We start from the raw sequence: 18,103 nt of genomic DNA on the forward strand, positions 1-18,103 counted from the left end.
GGTTAACACCCGGTCATGCATGAAAAAAAAATACCGTCATGTACCGTGAAACCGGTATAATTTTGAAAAATACCGTGATATAAATTTTTAGTCATACCGCCCAGCACTACCAAATATGCAAAATATGCATGTGGAAATTTGGCTGATCCTTGATGTGATCACGGACAGCAACCCAAATTTGATTCGGTGCTAATTTGATCTAATGTGTTATAGATTTATTCAATAAAATTACCAAGTATATTTTAAGACAAAGCTCTTGTTAATGATTTTCAGTTTTGTTAAAGATAATTAATTAAAAAGTTGTTCAGTAACTTAAAGGGTTAGTTCACCCAAAAATGAAAATTAGGCTTCGTTTTACTCCAATATGAAAAAGTATGTTTTTTGAAGGGATAGTTCACTCAAATTTTGTCGTAATTTACTCACCCTAATGAGGTTCCAAACCTGTATGAATTAATTTATTTTGTAGAACACAATATGTTTTAAAGAATGTGGGTAGTTGCTGGTAGCCGTTGACTTCCATAGATTCTTTTCTTCATACTATGGAAGTCAGTGGCTAAAACAGAAGAATGAAACTCATACAGGTTTGTAACAACTTGAGGGTGAGTAAATCATGACAGAATTTTCACTTTTGGGTACCTTTAGGGTAAAAAAACTGCCCCTGCTGTTAGAACTAAAGGCACAGTAACTGATAAATAGCTGGCTGACTTTTCCATTTGTTGGCATGACATGGATAGATTCACATAGTTGATGTCTTTTATTAAGTTGGGTGACCACCTCAGAGATAATCACCATATTTATAATGAAACCATCATATTTAAAAAATATATCAATTATATAAATATCATATTTATTGGTGTAAAGCCATATTAAATTATTATGGGATTATTTTCAATGACATTTATGTGACATTAAGGTGCATTGTGCATAAGTCACCAATGCTCTGCTGATTCTATGGCTGAAGAGTTCAAACCTCCACTGGCTTTAATAACAACACAAAAACTGTTCGGGAGCTTAATGGAGTGCTTTGCCAAGCGTCTTGGAGTGGTGTAAACCATGCTGCCACTGGATCCTGGAGCAGTGGAAACATGTTCTGTGGAGTGATTAATCACATTTCTCTGTTTGGCAGTCTGATGGTTTTGTAGATGCCAGGAGAACGTAACCTGCCAGACTGCATTATGCCAACTGGAAAGTTTGGTGGAGATGGGATAGTGGTATGGGGCTGATTTTCAGGGGTTGGGCTGGGACTCTTACTTTTAGTAAAGGGAAATCTTTACGCTTCAGTATACCAAGACATTTTGGACAATGCTTTTCTATTTTAGCATGACTGTGCCCCAGTGCATAACGCAAGGTCCATAAAGACGTGGAAGAACCTGAGTGGCTCTCACAGTGCCCTCACCTTAACCCCATCGGACATCTTTGGGATGAAGTGGAACAGAGATTGCGAGCCAGATTTCTCATCCAACATTAGTGCCTGACCTCACAAATACTCTACTGGATGAATGGGCAAAAATTCCCACTTAAATACTCTAAAATGTTGTGAAAAGGCTTTCCAGAAGAGTGGAAGCTATTATTACAAAGGGGACCCAATTCCATAGTGATGTCTATGTATTTAGAATTCAATGTCATTAAGGTCCTTGTCGATGTAATGGTCAGGTGTCCTAGGTAGGGTTGCACCAGCCTTTCGTAAGTTCTTACTTAAATTAGAACGTTAAGTCCACACTAGAGGCTTAGTAACTACTAGCTAGTTTGTAACTAAATCTATACATTATTTGGTTGCACCAGCTGTTCGTAAGGCAGGACGTAGTAAGTAGTTAGTAAACTCTCTGTAAAGTAATGCGTAGTCGCATAATTTGACGTTTACCCTAAATCATCCAATAGAAACCTTCAAATATGCGAGCAGAACTTGTTTAAATGCTATGAATTTTAATTTATCCTTCATTCTAACTTATTTTACCTCGCGTATACTAACGGTAAAAATATAAACAAGTTTCCATTAAAAACTATATATTAGTAACATTAGTCTATATGCAAGCTATTTTTATGTGTAAATAACATTCAGAAACTGTAATTGAAATAAGGATCAATAAATACTGAAAGAAAAAAAATACATAAGAAATGCCATTTATTTATTTAATCTGACATGCGCAACACGGACCGAAGCGCACAGAGGCGCACTGTAGATGTGGGGTGTTGAAGACGCGCTAAAAAAGAAACAAAGTACGTTTATTCACATTGTTCTCTCTCTTAATATGTACGTGAGTGTAAATGTCAGCAGCATCATATATGCCTAAAGGATTGAAGGTTGTCGGGTAAAAGAACAGCATATTGATGCAGTTCACTCAATCTGCTTTTTTATTCCAACCGTTACTCCTGACCAGACGCTTCCATAATATTTAGTTTATATGTAGTTACACCTCAACTAAGTGTAATGGTGCAACGAAAAAATATTTAGTAGTGCGTAAGTTGTAACTTAGTGCCCATTTACGTCAAAACTAGGCTAAGTTGTAACTTACGTACAGCTGGTGCAACCGGCCCCTGATACTTTTGTCCATATAGTGTGTATTTTCTCTGAAGTCATACACTGTGTGAGTAGTGAAAAACACATTTTCCTGAAGATGTGCCTTTAACCCCATTGTACCTTATGTTTTTGGTCGTGTGTCTAGAACCAGCGTTCCAGATATAAAACTGTTCACAATATATATCGATTTTTAAAATGTAAATATTTGTTTCCTAATATCATCATAATTTAGGAAACAGTAGATTAGGACTCTTAATTTCTAAAAAAATATCTCTGCTTAAAATGAATGGATCAATAAACACATCTTCAAAGTTACTTCAATCCTGCCACTAAATGCAAAAGTAATTAAGTGAATTATGATATTTTCCGCTATATTTTCAAACTACCAAACTATCGTGTCCAACACAAAACACTTTCACATTCACACTAGTGATTCACTAGGGGGTTGTCCTGAAGCTGTATACTGCACACTGCAGTTTCAGAAATTGAATTTGGATTTTTTTTGTATGTTTGTCCTTGTGTTTCTTGTCTGACTCCGAATGTGTTGAGCTTTCTGTTAATGCCATCTTGTCCACTTATAAATGGCAGAATATGAGCCATCAGGATGAATTTTATGCGAAACATAGCTGTAGATAGTATTTTAGTTCTCTTAAAGGGACAGTTCACCAAAATGGAAATTACACCATGATTTACTCACCCTCAAGCCATCCTAGGTGTATATGACTTTATTCTTTCAGATGTATGCAGTCAGAGTTTAATAAAAAAATGTCCTGGCTCTTCCAAGCTTTATAATGGCAGTGAATGGTGGTTGAGCTTTTGAAGCGCAAATAAGTGCACCCATCCATCATAAAAAGTACTCCACATGGCTCCGGGGGGTTAATAAAGGCCTTCTGAAGCAAATTGATGTGTTTGTGTAAGAAAAATAAAAACTTTATAAACTTTATGTAATCTCTAGCTTCTGCTAACTGTTGTACTTGTGTACACGAGAGAGTGGTGTTCTAGAGGAAGACATGGGACGTAGCGTAAGCTCCGGTGAGAATATGCTAGTGTCGTGAGAACCAACCAAAGGAAAGCCAGTCTCCTCTTGGCTTAGATCGAAATCCTCTGATATGTTTCTTTACAAATCCTCATTTTGTACTTATAATTTGTGACCAGTGTTTTGTTTTGCTCTCTCCTCCTCGCTTCCCTTCGTCATGTCTCACCGGAGCTTATGCTACATCTATGTCCTACGTCATCCACTGGAATGCCACTTTCTCGTTAACGTGTGTACGACATTTAGCGGAAGCTAGAGATTACGGTTCATAACATTTTAAATATCGATATTTTTCTTACACAAATGCATCGCATCACTTCAGAAGACCTTTATTAAACCCTCCAGAGCCGTGACATATGTACATTTTATGATGGATGGATGACCACCATTCACTCCCATTATAAAGCTTGGAAGAGCCAGGACATTTTTTATTGTAACTGCGATTATATTTATCTGAAAGAAGAAAGCCATATACACCTAGGATGGCTTGAGGGTGAGTAAATCATGGGGTAATTTTTATTTTTGGTTGAACTATCCCTTTAATTATTGAAATTATGCTGTCAGATATTTCAGTCGGAACTCGGTGTTGGATACCTGATTTGCTACATGTAGTGTCCACTTGGCATTCAACAGCTTTCAGAAAGTTTTCTCTTGAGTTTCCTCTGTTTTAACGTCTCCTTGTGTTTATTTTGTGGTGTTTGCTTCTTGGTTTGATTGGACGACTGGTCCACAGTCACTAATGCCGTTTCCTGGCTTTGACTGGCTCTTTTTGTTTCTTGTTGATTTCCATTCCTGCATTGTGCTGCATGCCACCTGGCCTCACTCCGCCCGCTCTCGCTCACTCACCACACCTCCCCCCTCCTGCGCCTCCTCCCGCACCACCTCCATCCGCACAGACGGCCATCTCCGACCGCAGAGGAGCTTGGGAGGTGCAGCCCAACCGCCAGACAAACTCCTCCTACCTGACCTCGCACCTGGCAGCGGACAGGCACGGAGGCTCAGTGCAGGTACTGCTTCACCCCTCGCTCGACGACTCCTCCTGTGTGCACTCATGTCTGCGGCCATCTGCAGCAGCGCGCCCCACCTGCTCTAGAACACTTCCTCTATGGGGTCCCCTGTTCGGCAATTCTTGTTCTTATTTATAAAATGTAGAAATGCTGTGTTTCATTCAAAGTGTGAAAGTGTTTGAATGTGGGATATTCCAACCTTAATATTTCCGAATTCTAACCGTATAGCATTCCATTGTCCAAGTTGGAAGAACGCTGTCAAGTGGCATTCTTTTGGAATTTTCCAAGTAGGAGGTTGGAAATGTGACATTTTCATATTCTATCACTTTTCTGAGTGTGAGGGTGTAAATTCCAACTTTCTGAATTGAATGAAACGCGGCATGTGTCACGCAGAGGCTGAGATTATTTGTAACCCCTGTTGTGGTAATTTGGTACAGCTGACATTAGGGCCTAGTATCGCCAGCTCTCGCACTCTACAGTACACAAAGCACAGTTCAGTGCATGTATTTGATTGAGATGGCGCCAAACATGCAGATTCACCAACTTGTGCTGCTTGCTTCACTTTTATCCAGTAGGTGCCTCCAGTAGGCGACTGAGAAATGCTGCTGACAGTCCTAGAGCTTATTTAGATGGCTTCTTTATTGAACTGAGGGAAATTCTGTAATATGTAAAGATATATTAGATGACAAAATAAAAAACCAAATGGTATTACATTAAGTGTGACTTAAGAGTGAAAATACTTTTGGGGGCTACTGTACGAAAGTGTTATGTAGTGAAGAGTAGTGAAAGTGTTTTTTTCTCTCGATTCTGTACATTAGTGGGTCTGGTGAGACTCGGACAACTAAAATAATAGAACATTGGCTTTTTAAATAATAGCATGAATATCAATATGGCTACATTTTATATTATTATTTTTTGGATTGACTGGTGGTAGCAAAGTATTTTTTAAATATTCTTGGTTAAAGAAATTTGAATAATTTACATACAATGAGAAAACACACAGCAATACAAGAATTAGCCCTATAGATTTAAGATGTGTTCTGTGAAAATCATTTATCATTTCATAAGCTTGAAATTGAAATTATTTTCAGTTGGTTATAAAGTTAATGTTGCATTTAACCAGGAATATTTTGACCTTTCATAAGCAAGTATGGTAGTAAATGATTTTCCTCAGTTACTGCCTTTCAGTAGTTTACTTGTACAGAAAAACATATTAAAGTTCTCTAAAGAGCTTCTCTTGAACTCTCTTATTAAAATAACATTGTTACACTGAGACCACCCAATAATCAGATTTTATTTGAATTCATTCTTTTCTGCCACAGGTGGTGAGCTCAACTAATGGTGAACTGAATGCAGACGACCCGCTGGCGGCCCACTCAAACGCACCAATCACAGCGCAGGCAGAAGTGGAGGTGGTGGATGAGGCCAAGTATGTGCACATGGCTTCTCACAGGTTTCTGTTGTCTATGCCTTGTGTCTTAACTGACACAAGCTGTCCTTTAGCACTCTGGGTCTTTACATGATTTCACCCCTGCCCTCTCTGATCCATTCCCATCTGCTCCCCTGTAGTGCTCTGTGTACCCAAAATGCTTAATGGAACATTATACTGGATAAAATTAGCCATTTCTTATTTGCAAATTTTTTTTTTTTTTTTTTTTAAATAGGCACTTGTTTAGTTTTGAATGAAATATGAATGCTACCATTCAAAAGTTTGGAATAATTTTGATTGTTTTTTTTATGTTTTTGAAAGGAGTCCATTACACTCACCAAGGCTGCATTTATTTAATAAAAAATACAGTAAAAACAATAATATTGTGAAATATTATTACTGTTCTCAAATTATTTTTGTTTTTAATATTATTTATTTATTTTCTGTTGCAAAGCTAAATTTTCAGCAGCCATTACTCCAGTCTTCAGCTTTGCCATTACTGGAATAAAATACATTTTAATATATATTCAAGTAGAAAACCGTTCTTGTAATATTACATGTTAATATTTTTTTATACTGTATTTCTGATCAAATAAATACAGCCTCTGTGTGAATAAGAGACTTATTTCAAAAACATAAAAGATCTTTATAATTGCAAACTTTTGACTGGTAGTTTATATTTTTAAAGACAGTATTTTGAAAGACAACTGTTATACTCTGTAGTTTCCTATTCTTCTAAAGCACCTGATGTGCATTTGAGTTTGTCATATAAAACGTCCTGTCTGATATAATTTTAAACACTTATTCTTGTAGTTCTTTGATATCTTAAAAAGCCCTCTTGTCTTTGATTTATTGATGCACAGACTTGAAAGTGGCACAGACAGCAGCTGCCTTTATCAGTTAACAGGATTGCACAAACACACAAGGTTATTACACAGTATTAATGCTGACCAGAGGTCTTTCTTCTAATCTCTCTGATCTCTTTCTTCTTTGCATTTCCTTGTTTCTTGAATATAGCAACCTGTTGATTGCTTTAGCATTGTTACGTATCCTTATTTAAAGATTCAGCCTGTAATGATAGAACACCTGCACTTGAGCTATAGTAGCAGCTTCTACTTTACATAACATTACATTAAAAGGAAAGTCCATCCAATAACGAGAATCGTCATCAGGGCTTCACACTATTAGTGTTTGGCATCTGTTTTATGCCCCATGCTTAGCTCATGACTGTGTCTTCCAACTAGATGCCAAGTCATGGATTGTTTGTGGATTTTGTTTATTTAATGCTTTTTTAATTAGTTACATCCTACAGTAAATGTCTTTCATGAGCATAGGTACAAACATTCTTATTCCATTTTCTAAGAAAGAACACAAGCATTAAAATAATTTTACTGAGATGAAAAAAAATGGCAATGTCACTTTTCCGGTGAGATGCATTCAGTTGGTTATATAGTTTTTAAAAAAAAATCTTTAAACCACAAATATGGTGTTCAAAAACATGTCTCTAAACCCTGTGAGCTTTAAAATATTAAATGTTATTGGAGTTGAATAACCAAGAATGTAAGAACACTTTTACTATCTACTATCTCATTTCTATATCTCATGTACATATGCTATCATTACTGAGTGACACAGTTAAATTATAAATGTGTTATAAACATAGCTTTGGTTTATAATTCTGATTGAAGGAGCTGCATTTTAAGCTGTAAAACTGTCGAAACCTGTTGAATGCTGCATTAAAGGCTATTTTAAATTGTGAAGTGTTTTGCATCATCATGGTGCTATAAAACATTTTTAATTGTCAAAAGTCTTGTGCTAAAAATCAAAGCAAATTTTATTTTTATATATTTAAATGTAACCTGTTTTTTGTTGTTGTTGTTGGATTTCTCCCTATTACATGAGGTTGCTTTTTGACAACTTTTGAACAACCTACAACCTAATGAAATTTGTGAATTTTTTTTTTTTTTTTTTTAACAGTCATTTGTTTTTCGTATTCTCGGTTCATTTTTTTTTTTGTCACACAATCGTGAACCCTCTTCTTTCAACTTACAAGTATTATGTGTGCATAATAAACATGAAATGATGGTACAAAACAGTCATACCAAATGTTTTATAGTGGCAGAGACCCATTGATCAAGCTGAAGCATGTTTATGTTGTATTATATTCACTAGTAGAGCGGTGGGCTGGTGAGCTGAGGACAACACTACACTTCTTCAAACCCTTTCTGTTCCTTTTCTTATCTACCCCTTTTTCTCCCATTCTTTTTTTCTGTTGGCCATCTGTTTTAGAATTTTACAAACAGGGATACATAAAATATTTATTATGATATTACTTAATAAAAGGTGACCATGAATTGAGCAGATGTTTTAGATCTACACTATCCGCTGAGTCTGTCTCTCTCTCTCTTTCTGTCTGTTTGTGTCTTCCTGTTGGTCTTTTGTCGCCGACATTAGGTTTGTCTCATCGTCTCACCTCTGTGTAATAATCTCTGTCTTTTCTCACTCTTCTGTAGCTGCGTGAAAATGCTCAACCTGTGGTGAGTCCCTCTCTCCAGTCCACATCAAACCCAAGGGGAGTGGACCAGCCTAGACTGTGGCCATATGGATCACGCTTACACCCAAATCTACTTACATAGTTGTAGGCTAATGTAGCTGTTCATGGTCTGTGAGTTTGAAACAGAAAGAGGGAGGCCTGTTTGCTCAAAGTCTGATTTGAGAGACTGAAATGGCCTAAAGTTTAAAATTAAAGTTGAATAAAATAAAGTTGATTGGATGTACACTGAGAAGTCTTTAATAGCCCAACTTTAGCTTATTTACAGAAACCAAATGGAATGAGGATGTAGAGGTTAAATGAACATACACAGTTCCTTACAGAAGTATGCAGACTCTTAACTAAGTCTCAGATTTTATACCACAACATTAGTCACTTTATTTGATATAAATTGGTTGTCATAATCAGAATTAATTCTGTTTCATTTTTTGCAGTTTCACAGCCATGAAGTTTAGTAATAGCATGTTGCTTCACAATTTTTTCCCCCTAAAAAAATATTACATATTAATTTAATTTTAACATGTCCTTGACTCATCCTGAAATGATCTGAACAGTGTTTCAGATTATTTTGTTTATTTATTAAATTAAATTTATTTCAATATGTATTTTTAATATGGTCAATAATATTGTTAGAAGGTCATAATCTCCCAGGAAAACCAAGTATTGCTAGGTCTTACACTGTTTTTTAATAAAGCCCTAACCCTATGTATTAAATTTAGGAACTAATTTCTCGCTGTTTGGCCATTATTAAAGGGTTAGTTCACCCGAAAATAAAAATTCTGTCATTAATTGCTCACCCTTATGTCGTTCCAGACCTGTAAGACCTCCGTTCGTCTTCGAAAACACAAATTAAGATATTTTTGATGCATCCCGTGAGCTCTCTGACCCTCTGTAGACAGTAATGTAATTAACACGATCAAGGTCCAGAAACGTAGCAAGGAGATCGGTAAAATAATCCATGTGACATCAGGGGTTCAACCGCAATTTTACGAAGCTACGAGAATACTTTTTGTGCGCAAAAGAAAAAGAAAAAAGACTTTATTCAACAATTCGCCATTTTGGAGCGTATCCACTGAAAGTAAACCGCGTATGCTGTTCTGTGTCAGCTGTGTCACGCAGATGCGCTGTTTACGTAGTTTACGCTTTGATCAGAACGAAAACGGCGTATCCGCGTGACACAGCTGACACAGAACAGCATACGCTGTTTACTTTCAGTGGATACTCTCCAAAATGGCGCCAGGGTGACGCGGAAGAGACGAATTGTTGAATAAAGTCGTTTTTTTCTTTTGCGCACAAAGTATTCTCGTAGCTTCGTAAAATTACGGCTGAACCCCTGATGTCACATGGATTATTTTACCAATCTCCTTGCTACGTTTCTGGACCTTGATCGGGTAAGGATCCTTGCTGTCTATGGGAGGGTCAGAGAGCTCTCGGAATGCATCAAAAATATCTTAATTTATGTTCCGAAGATGAACAAAGGACTTACGGGTTTGGAACAACATGAGGGTGAGTAATTAATGACAGAATTTTTGGGTGAGCTATCCCTTTAATTGTTCATGACGTGATTAAAAAAAAAACAGTGTTTATAACTAAAAATAGTACAGAGAATGTAATTTCAGTGTAATATTTATTAAAAAGGTAGACTTGGTTAAGTAACTGCATGTTTTTGCAGGACACTGCATATTCAGTATGACTTCATTAACAACCGCAGTGAACCTAAATGATACAGCCAGTGATTGCCTGTTACTCACCGTCGGATTTACTGGCTATTTAGCAGTATCCATTAGAAACATGTTTAGTGAAGTCTATCACTTTTCAATGTGTCAGTCTGGAGCTGTTCTCTTCCACTGCATGTGCCTTGTTTTCCCTGACCCATTCTGTTGTGTTGTTGCTGTTTAACATTCTGTTGTTGATGCTTTTGACGAAACTTAAATGTCTTTAAGTTTCCTTTTTATTAACTTTGACCAGTTATTGTCTTTTTATATGTAGCATTTAGGTTGGTACGAATATACTAATGCATTATAGACAGCGCTGACAATATGAAGCGTAACCCACATACCTGCTTTATTTAAGATTTACAAAGGCAACTACATAGTGACGGCGCATGTGTAGCTAGAGGGCAGATGCTTCATTATTAGGTTGGAATAACAAGCTAATTGCCTGCCATCTCTAACCTTAACCTGTGTGTTCGTCCTCAGGTGCTGCTGTTTCTTCAAGAGGAAGAGGAAGAAGAACACTCAACGGCACAAATGAACCTCCGGCCTCTCCGCACAGTCCGTTCCTTTGGTTGTTTTTAGAGCGTTCAAATAAAGAAATTTTACAAGACGACAACAGCGAGCCCTCCAATTGAGTTGGGGACCGATGTACGAGGCATGCACACGTTGTCTCTCTGGGGATTGTCTTTGTTTCGTTTCGTTTGTTTTCTTCCACATCTTAATTTAGGCAGCGACGGGCCTCATCCTCAGACTGTCTCTAGGATCTTCACGCAAACCTAAGGATCTCAAAGCACTGGAACAGCACTGCACTTCCTTTGCTGTTTTGCGTCTTTTTTCGTTCCCCTCGTCCTCGGCGGTGGACGTGCTGGGGAGGAAGTCTCTGAATGTGCCCTCTCGTCCTCTTTCTCCGTGACAGGCACAGTTCTAGCCCTTTGTGTGACATAGAGGGAGGGAGAGAGACAAAGTCGCCCATGCTGGAGCTCGAACCGCAGACCTTTTCCTCCCCCGAGCACCTCCCGGCCCACTTCCACTCCACACGAGACGAGACGGTGGCTTTTTGATTTCACTTAACCCTTTTGAAATGTTTGTTTGTGTATTTGTTGGCTGATTGTTGGTTCTCATGCTGCCAGGAAGTGGTCGAAGCCTTAGAATATGACTAGCAGATTTCTTCGTCGTATCTATCGGAGTGATTTAACGTACATGGGCAAAGCGCAAAACAGATAACTGTCGTAATGACGCTAGCTGGCCTTTACATGTGAACTTTGTGAAAGTGTGACATAAACAGCTGTTTCCAGTGGTAACGATGAGCGGCGCTCGTCTAGCGCGCGTCTACGTTCCACTGACTAGTATTTAAGCTGCTTGTTCTAAAGCACTCCTCCCACTTCAACCCACCAGCCAGTCATGCTGCTTTCTCCTCTTACGATATCGTACTGCTTTGACGTACAGCTGGCTGCTTTTCTATTGGCTGAGGTGGCCAGTAAGACTTTCCTTCTGCGCTTTTGTATCTTTCGGTCCATATAGTCACTTATTATTCCCACGACCAGTTCCTAATAGATGTTGTTTTTTATGCCTGAAAACTGCTAATTCTTCAGGATGAGAATAACGTTTCATGTGCCAGAGTGGCTTGGAAAACACCTCAACTTGGTCATATGAAGTGAAAGATGCCGCAAATAATGTAATAATGGCCATTCGGCAGGCGTTTCCTTGTTTTAGTAGTTGTCGTGAGCTGGAACCTGGGAGGACGCAGACTGACGGTAGTGATTGCCACTACTGCGAAACATCTCGATTTAATGCCTTAACATTACTCGGCAGATACCACCTGCAATAGGACATTATGAAACTCCTCCCATGCCTTCATAGTGACCTGATACGCGTCTCATTCCCTTTAGGAACTTCGCTCGACAGGGTTCGAATCAAGAAAATCGAACACAAATCGGATTATGTGGCAGAAAACGCCGGAAGACCCATTGAAACGGCCTGTTCGTAAACTATATATAGTGGCCATAAGCGTATTCTGAGATGGGGCAGCCCTTGACCTCTTGCATGGATGAGGCGGTCCTTTCCTGAGCGCAATCCTTAAGGCAGGAATTACGTAAAATGGGGTTATATGCGAAACGATTAATGTAGTTCTGTTGTCGTCGTTTTTTGTCGCTAATCTCAAGTCGTGATGTTGCCTTGCTCATTTTTTGGTTTCACCGTTCACTTATTCACAGCATTAAATCCATGCTTTTATTTTGTGATCTTTCTAATGTATAGCAAATGTGAATTAATGTAAGAAAGTATATGAACTATTATTTTATTTTATTTTGATCACCGTACAAAAGTTGAGAGAGAAGCCATAGGAGTGTGTGACTGCACTAACATTTTCTTAGGCCCTTGTTTACGTCAGCCTGTGCGTTGCTGTATGCTCCTGACCTCTGAACTCGTCTTTCATAAGTAACGGAGGTAAACAAGGCTGTTTGAAGAATCTATCATGCCCATTATGTATTTTGGAAATCCCTCCTGAGGGCCTACAGATGGCATGCTTTGAATGTTCCTACAAAAGCAGTGGATAAATGAGCGTGTTGGACCAAATCGATATGGCAAATGGGCACAGATTCTTTATTAGCATGTTTCCACCTCTTAACTCATCAGTTGAATAATCCAGCCATCTGTTTCCACTCGTTTATATATGTAAATAGTAACTTGGTGAGCTCTCACTGACCCATTCCTTTTTGGATTCACCTTGTGGAACCATTTCCACCGTGTAGGAACGAAAGTTGCGTTCAAATCTCCGGTTGGCGGTTATAGAGAGGAGTCAACCAACCGTTTTCGCAAATGCGCAAAAAACGTTCCATGTATTTCTGATGTGACGGTTATTTAATAGATATTCCTTATGCTTGTCCACTGTGATGCAAGTCACTTTGGGTCTAAATTATTCTGTGAAAAGTACTTGAATAATAATTCTCTTGAAAAATTGTCTCGCACGTGCGTCGAGGCTGCATTTTATTTAATGTTCTTCTCTTAACGATATGTATTACGTGCCTCGCTAGAGTTGGAAGACGATTTAGTATTTCTGGATGTGCACTGCTTGCTGTCGCCAGGTGCGTCTGGCTCTAAGGAGTATGATTTTGCAGGATTTAACCCCTTAATTCTTGTTGACGCTCTTCCCAAATCAAAGTGGGAGGCCTTGGCTTGTTACGGAGCCGTCTGGAATTGTTTTTAGGATATAAGTGGAATGTGAAATCGTTTAGTTTTGGATTAACGGATGAGGAAGCTAGTCCTACATGCAGATGTAAAATGTACTTTGGGATTATGAGTTGGACGGTGATTAAGGCGCCATCTGCTGGATAAAAATGACTCGTCCATGTAAAACACTACACTGAAATCACACTCTTAATATGCTATTTGAAGTAGTTTGATGAGGGGTGGCTAGAACAGACGTTATTCCTTATTACTGGAATTTTGGATAATGCGATCATAATGACTACTGGCTCTCTTGTCAACTGCAAGGTGATGACTATTTCAAACCATTTTAATCTTTAATTTTCCCTTTTTTTAAGATTGTACCATATGTTTTTGTACCTTTTTTTGTAGGTTTTGTTTTAATAAAGATGGTGTTATGGCCTTCTAAGTCCATTTGACGTTTAAACACACAATAATTCCACAAAAGCGATTGATTCCCCAAAAGTCAGGTCGTTCAGGAAGCATTCTGGGTCCTTTGGAGAGGTTTTTGTGTACCATTCCATTTCCTTTGAATTGCCTTTGCTTTTGTATCACGGTTCGGGTCACTTTAATGTGCTGCAGATTTACATACAGAGAGGTGAATAGAGTTATTCTCCTAAAGTTGAAGTTAGTGACATTAATGCAGATTTTATGTGCATGGCTTTTGATTCCCGAAAGCAATGGAAACTACTTGTAAATGGGGCACTGAAGAACATTGTGGGCATGAAGTTGATACACTGTTATTCTGTGGCTGCGTAATGCCTTAAACATGCTACTGCAAGTCTGACCCCTCTGTACGCTTGAGTTCAGCAGGTAAATGTCCACTGCGTACTATTTTGACGCTGTATACTGTATTGCCCTTCCATTGTGTCTGCTACAGTCATAGCTTTTTCTCTCTCTGAAAAATGTAATCATTCCTGTCTCAAGGTTTTAGTTAATGTGGGAACTTGAGCATTTTTTTTTTTTATGAACAGTCCGATGTGGTTAACTGCTCGTTTTTAATGACCTCGGAATGATTATATTACAGGAGTCTGGTAGGAAAGCACTGCAATATTTGAATTTTCTTTTTCACGTTTTTTTTTGTTGTTGTAGTGTTTCTTTCAGTAAGGATGTTTCTGTACTTCGAAACATATTAAAAACTGAATTGTACAGTACAGCAAGAGTCATTCTCTTGTTCTGGTCATACTTACAAAGATACTTTAAATTTCATTGTATTATGAATTTATTGTGTTGAAATATGAATGTTGCTTAAATGTATTTCAATGATTTTACTTTGTCAAGGGCTTCAACTGTGATGGACCCGTTTTGTTTTCTCCTTCTCTCTCTCTCTCTCTCTAAATATATTTTGTTTTTAAGTTGCAGAAAGATTAAGGTCTTAATCTTAATCTTATTTAAAATGCCTATTTTCCTGAGGAGTCATATCAAATTCCATACATAACCTTTCAAAATAAATTTTTATTCCCTCCACTCTTAAAGGGAAACTCAAGTTTGCACCCTTTTTTATGTAAAATAAAAGAAAATGTCTCTTAACCATTGAGTGAGAGGGTGTCTGTCTTTTTAAGAGGGAATTTGTGTCCTAAAACCTTTTATGGCCTGAAAATTTGTGGGTTATGTGTTCAGTCTGTTTATTAATAGATATTCCTTATGAACTCGTAACACATACATAATACACATGAAATTGAATGTTTCATAATGACAAAAGTTCAGGAGCATAGTTTCAGAGAGAGGTATCTGAAAGGCAATTACATTCAACATTTTTTAAACTTGAAAACATGTCACAATATAGCAACAGTTACCAATGCAGTTAGACTGAAATATTCCACTCAGTTTTAGGCTCTTGTGATGCTAAAGTTTACAGTGTTGTTCTTAGGCTGACGAATTATTAAAGAACAACATAACAATGTAATAAAAAAAGTATGTTTACACACACGTTTACATAGCGATTTAAATGGGGATGTTCCATAGACTTCTGTTTTTATATTGAGCTAATTATAAATAGTAAATACTACAACTTAAAACCCTAACCCTCACAGACATTTTTATGTACTTCTTATTTTCTTTATTTGTATATTTTAATTTGTTGTTTTTTGTTTTGTTTTTTACAAATGAGGATGTCCCCAAAAATGAGTTTTCAGGTTACAAATTTGTCCCCAATCTATAAACACACATTTATTTTATCCCCGCCCTCATAATCAGTGTTGCCAAGTCCGCGGTTTTCCCTCGAAATTAGGCTACTTTAACACTGTTGCCGCGGGTTGTTTTTCCATGTCCGCGGGTTGAAGCGACCCCAATAACGTGATATTTAGCCCCTGGAATGCGAATTTTACTGGAGGATCCCTGCCGAAAAACGTGTATCTTACCCCCCTGGAGTGCGATTTTGACCGGGGAACCCCCCTCGAAACGCGATTGGGCTAGTTTTTGAGTAGCAATTGGGCGGGTTTTGTTGCGAAAACCTGGCAACCCTGCCCATAATACTTATATCTCAGACTCAGACTATTTCAACCTGAATTGGAGGTAAATTAAACCTGATGCATCCACTTTCACTCACCCTTTAACACTTTTAAAGCTACCTAATATTTTGGGGCAAGATGTCTCCAGGGGCCTTCTTACCCCAAGGGTACAACTTCACCTTTACACTTCAGGAAAAATATACAGAGATTTCTTTCCTCAGATCTAAGTTAATTGTTCTACCCTTAAGTCTGCATTGAACAAATATACATACAAACTTGTCATATTAGCAGGTGAATCTTATTCTCATTACTTGGATGTTGTAGATCAAATATAGCAGCCTTCTAACAAAGGCATGGAAGTTTATTTCTTGTTAATTAATGAAATTTCTTGGAAGGTATGCTGGTTTATAAATCTCTCAGAAAATTATATATATTGGTTGTTGTTTCCAATGAGCCCATACACTAATTAATTGATTGACTATAAATTAATAGTCTGGAGTGAGTTTATGTGGTCAATTGTTTTTGTGCAGCCTTTTTTAAACGTTATTTTGTTAGTTGTGTAATATGTGCAAGTTTGAAATAAAACTGCCCTTTTTATTTTACCCGTTGATTTGAAGCAGGTGATGTTTCTCATTCAGAGACTTTTATGTCATTTCCGGCAGAGCTTTATAAACTTCCGCACCGTTCGTTTTTTTAACCCTTTTCCTCTAGACCGGCTCAATATGGTGTGTATGTTTCACAGTGACCTCCTGTTAATCCGTATCAATCCTGTGGTTTATCATGTCGTCACCTTCTTAAAATCACCAAAATGTTTTGTTAATACTCTCAAGATTCTTATACACTAAGTATTTTGACATTTGGCAGCAACGGTAATGTAGGATGTTGAAAAAAAAAACAAGAACTCCGCGTCATCTCCCGGTTCACAACTTTTGAATTTCCACGGAAGCGGGTTCAGATGTTACAGTCTGCAATACAATGTTGATTTATATAGAACTAGTTTGATGCTTTGAGCATAGTGTAAATAGTGACGCGTTTATCCTGCCGTTTTCGTGTGTTCATTTGGGGAAAACAGTTAAAAGCCATAGCTCTTATTCACGTGTCCTGAACTAGAATACGGTTTTAAGTTATGTAATCTTAATGTCGTTATATTGTTGATGCCGTGTGAGTTTTGGAAATGCTCTGATCTCAGTCGCAAGTACTGTGACTGACCGGCGTCTGTGCTGACAGGGGCGCGTGAGAACCAAGACCGTGAAGAAAGCCGCCAGGGTGGTCATAGAGAAGTACTACACCCGCCTGGGCAATGACTTCCACATCAACAAGAGAGTGTGTGAGGAGATCGCCATCATCCCCAGCAAACCTCTGCGCAACAAGATCGCGGGGTGAGTGAAGTGCCATGGGAAATGAATATGGTAATCAGGGCTGTTCATACACGAGATGGTCTTGTGGCCAGTTATGTAGGCATTCTTTTTATATTTTTTAATCTACATATAAAAATTCGTCTCTCTGCAGGTATGTGACCCATCTGATGAAGCGCATTCAGAGGGGTCCCGTCAGGGGCATCTCCATCAAACTGCAGGAGGAGGAGAGAGAGAGACGGGATAACTATGTCCCAGAGGTCAGTATGGTTCATTTCACACTACTTGCTCATCAGCAGGTTCACACAGATGGTACACCATCGGAATCCAAAGAGCTGCCGTTAAGAGTGTGCAGTCATAACCAAAAATTGTATCTTTATCTTCTGAATTTGTGTTGAGAACTGCAATTAGACAATAGCTTGTCTGATTTTGTTTCGTTAGTGTTTTGTCAACCTTGACTGGTTAAAGGGGTCATATGATGCTATTTTAAAGATCATTATTTTGTGTATTTGGTGTAACGGAATATGTTGACATGCTTTAATGTTCAAAAAACACATTATTTTTCAAATACTGTACATTATTGTAGGTCCTCTATGCCCCGCCTCTCTCAAACGCGTCGTTTTCAACAAAGCCCCCTCCTTTGACAAGCACAGTCTGCTCTGATTGGCCAGCTGAACCAGTGCATTGTGATTGGCCGAACACCACAAGCACGCGTCGGAAAGCCCGAAAGGGCAACAGAGTCGCATGACAGACACAGTGATGATGCAGTACACAAGCCGCGGTTAAGACAGCTGACGTGCTATGATGTCTGACAGGCTGTTCACACTCCTGTGATGTGACC

At 38.2% G+C, this 18,103-nt stretch overlaps 2 protein-coding genes and 1 long non-coding RNA gene across 8 annotated transcripts in view; 2 read left to right on the top strand and 1 right to left on the bottom strand.

Moving 5' to 3' along the window:
• LOC107748262 (uncharacterized) overlaps positions 1-10,473 on the bottom strand; it is a 40,006-nt gene extending 29,533 nt beyond the window's left edge. The window contains exons 1-2 of one of the 4 annotated variants that reach the window (XR_001640907.1): positions 10,462-10,473; positions 250-255 (exon numbers count right to left, since the gene is read on the bottom strand). This is a non-coding gene — a long non-coding RNA (uncharacterized LOC107748262). The other 3 variants (XR_001640908.1, XR_001640911.1, XR_001640913.1) reach the window with 3 other exon arrangements.
• The window catches only part of LOC107748260 (casein kinase I-like), a 67,926-nt gene extending 52,949 nt beyond the window's left edge, over positions 1-14,977 (top strand). The window contains exons 11-14 of one of the 3 annotated variants that reach the window (XM_016562989.1): positions 4,448-4,558; positions 5,881-5,987; positions 8,501-8,524; positions 10,737-14,977. In XM_016562989.1, coding sequence (XP_016418475.1) covers positions 4,448-4,558; positions 5,881-5,987; positions 8,501-8,524; positions 10,737-10,791 — 297 coding nt within the window. In that variant the 3' untranslated portion in view covers positions 10,792-14,977. The remainder of the gene's footprint in view (positions 1-4,447; positions 4,559-5,880; positions 5,988-8,500; positions 8,525-10,736) is intronic. The other 2 variants (XM_016562991.1, XM_016562992.1) reach the window with 2 other exon arrangements.
• A 1,561-nt stretch (positions 14,978-16,538) lies between these two features.
• The window catches only part of LOC107748264 (40S ribosomal protein S17-like), a 12,512-nt gene continuing 10,947 nt past the window's right edge, over positions 16,539-18,103 (top strand). Inside the window, exons 1-3 of the mRNA XM_016562993.1 lie at positions 16,539-16,632; positions 17,135-17,286; positions 17,417-17,522. Of these exons, the coding sequence (XP_016418479.1) occupies positions 16,630-16,632; positions 17,135-17,286; positions 17,417-17,522 (261 nt within the window). The 5' untranslated portion in view covers positions 16,539-16,629. The remainder of the gene's footprint in view (positions 16,633-17,134; positions 17,287-17,416; positions 17,523-18,103) is intronic.

This window comes from Sinocyclocheilus rhinocerous, unplaced genomic scaffold (assembly GCF_001515625.1).
Source record: "Sinocyclocheilus rhinocerous isolate Xijiao unplaced genomic scaffold, SAMN03320098_v1.1 scaffold830, whole genome shotgun sequence".
Lineage (NCBI taxonomy): Eukaryota > Metazoa > Chordata > Actinopteri > Cypriniformes > Cyprinidae > Sinocyclocheilus > Sinocyclocheilus rhinocerous.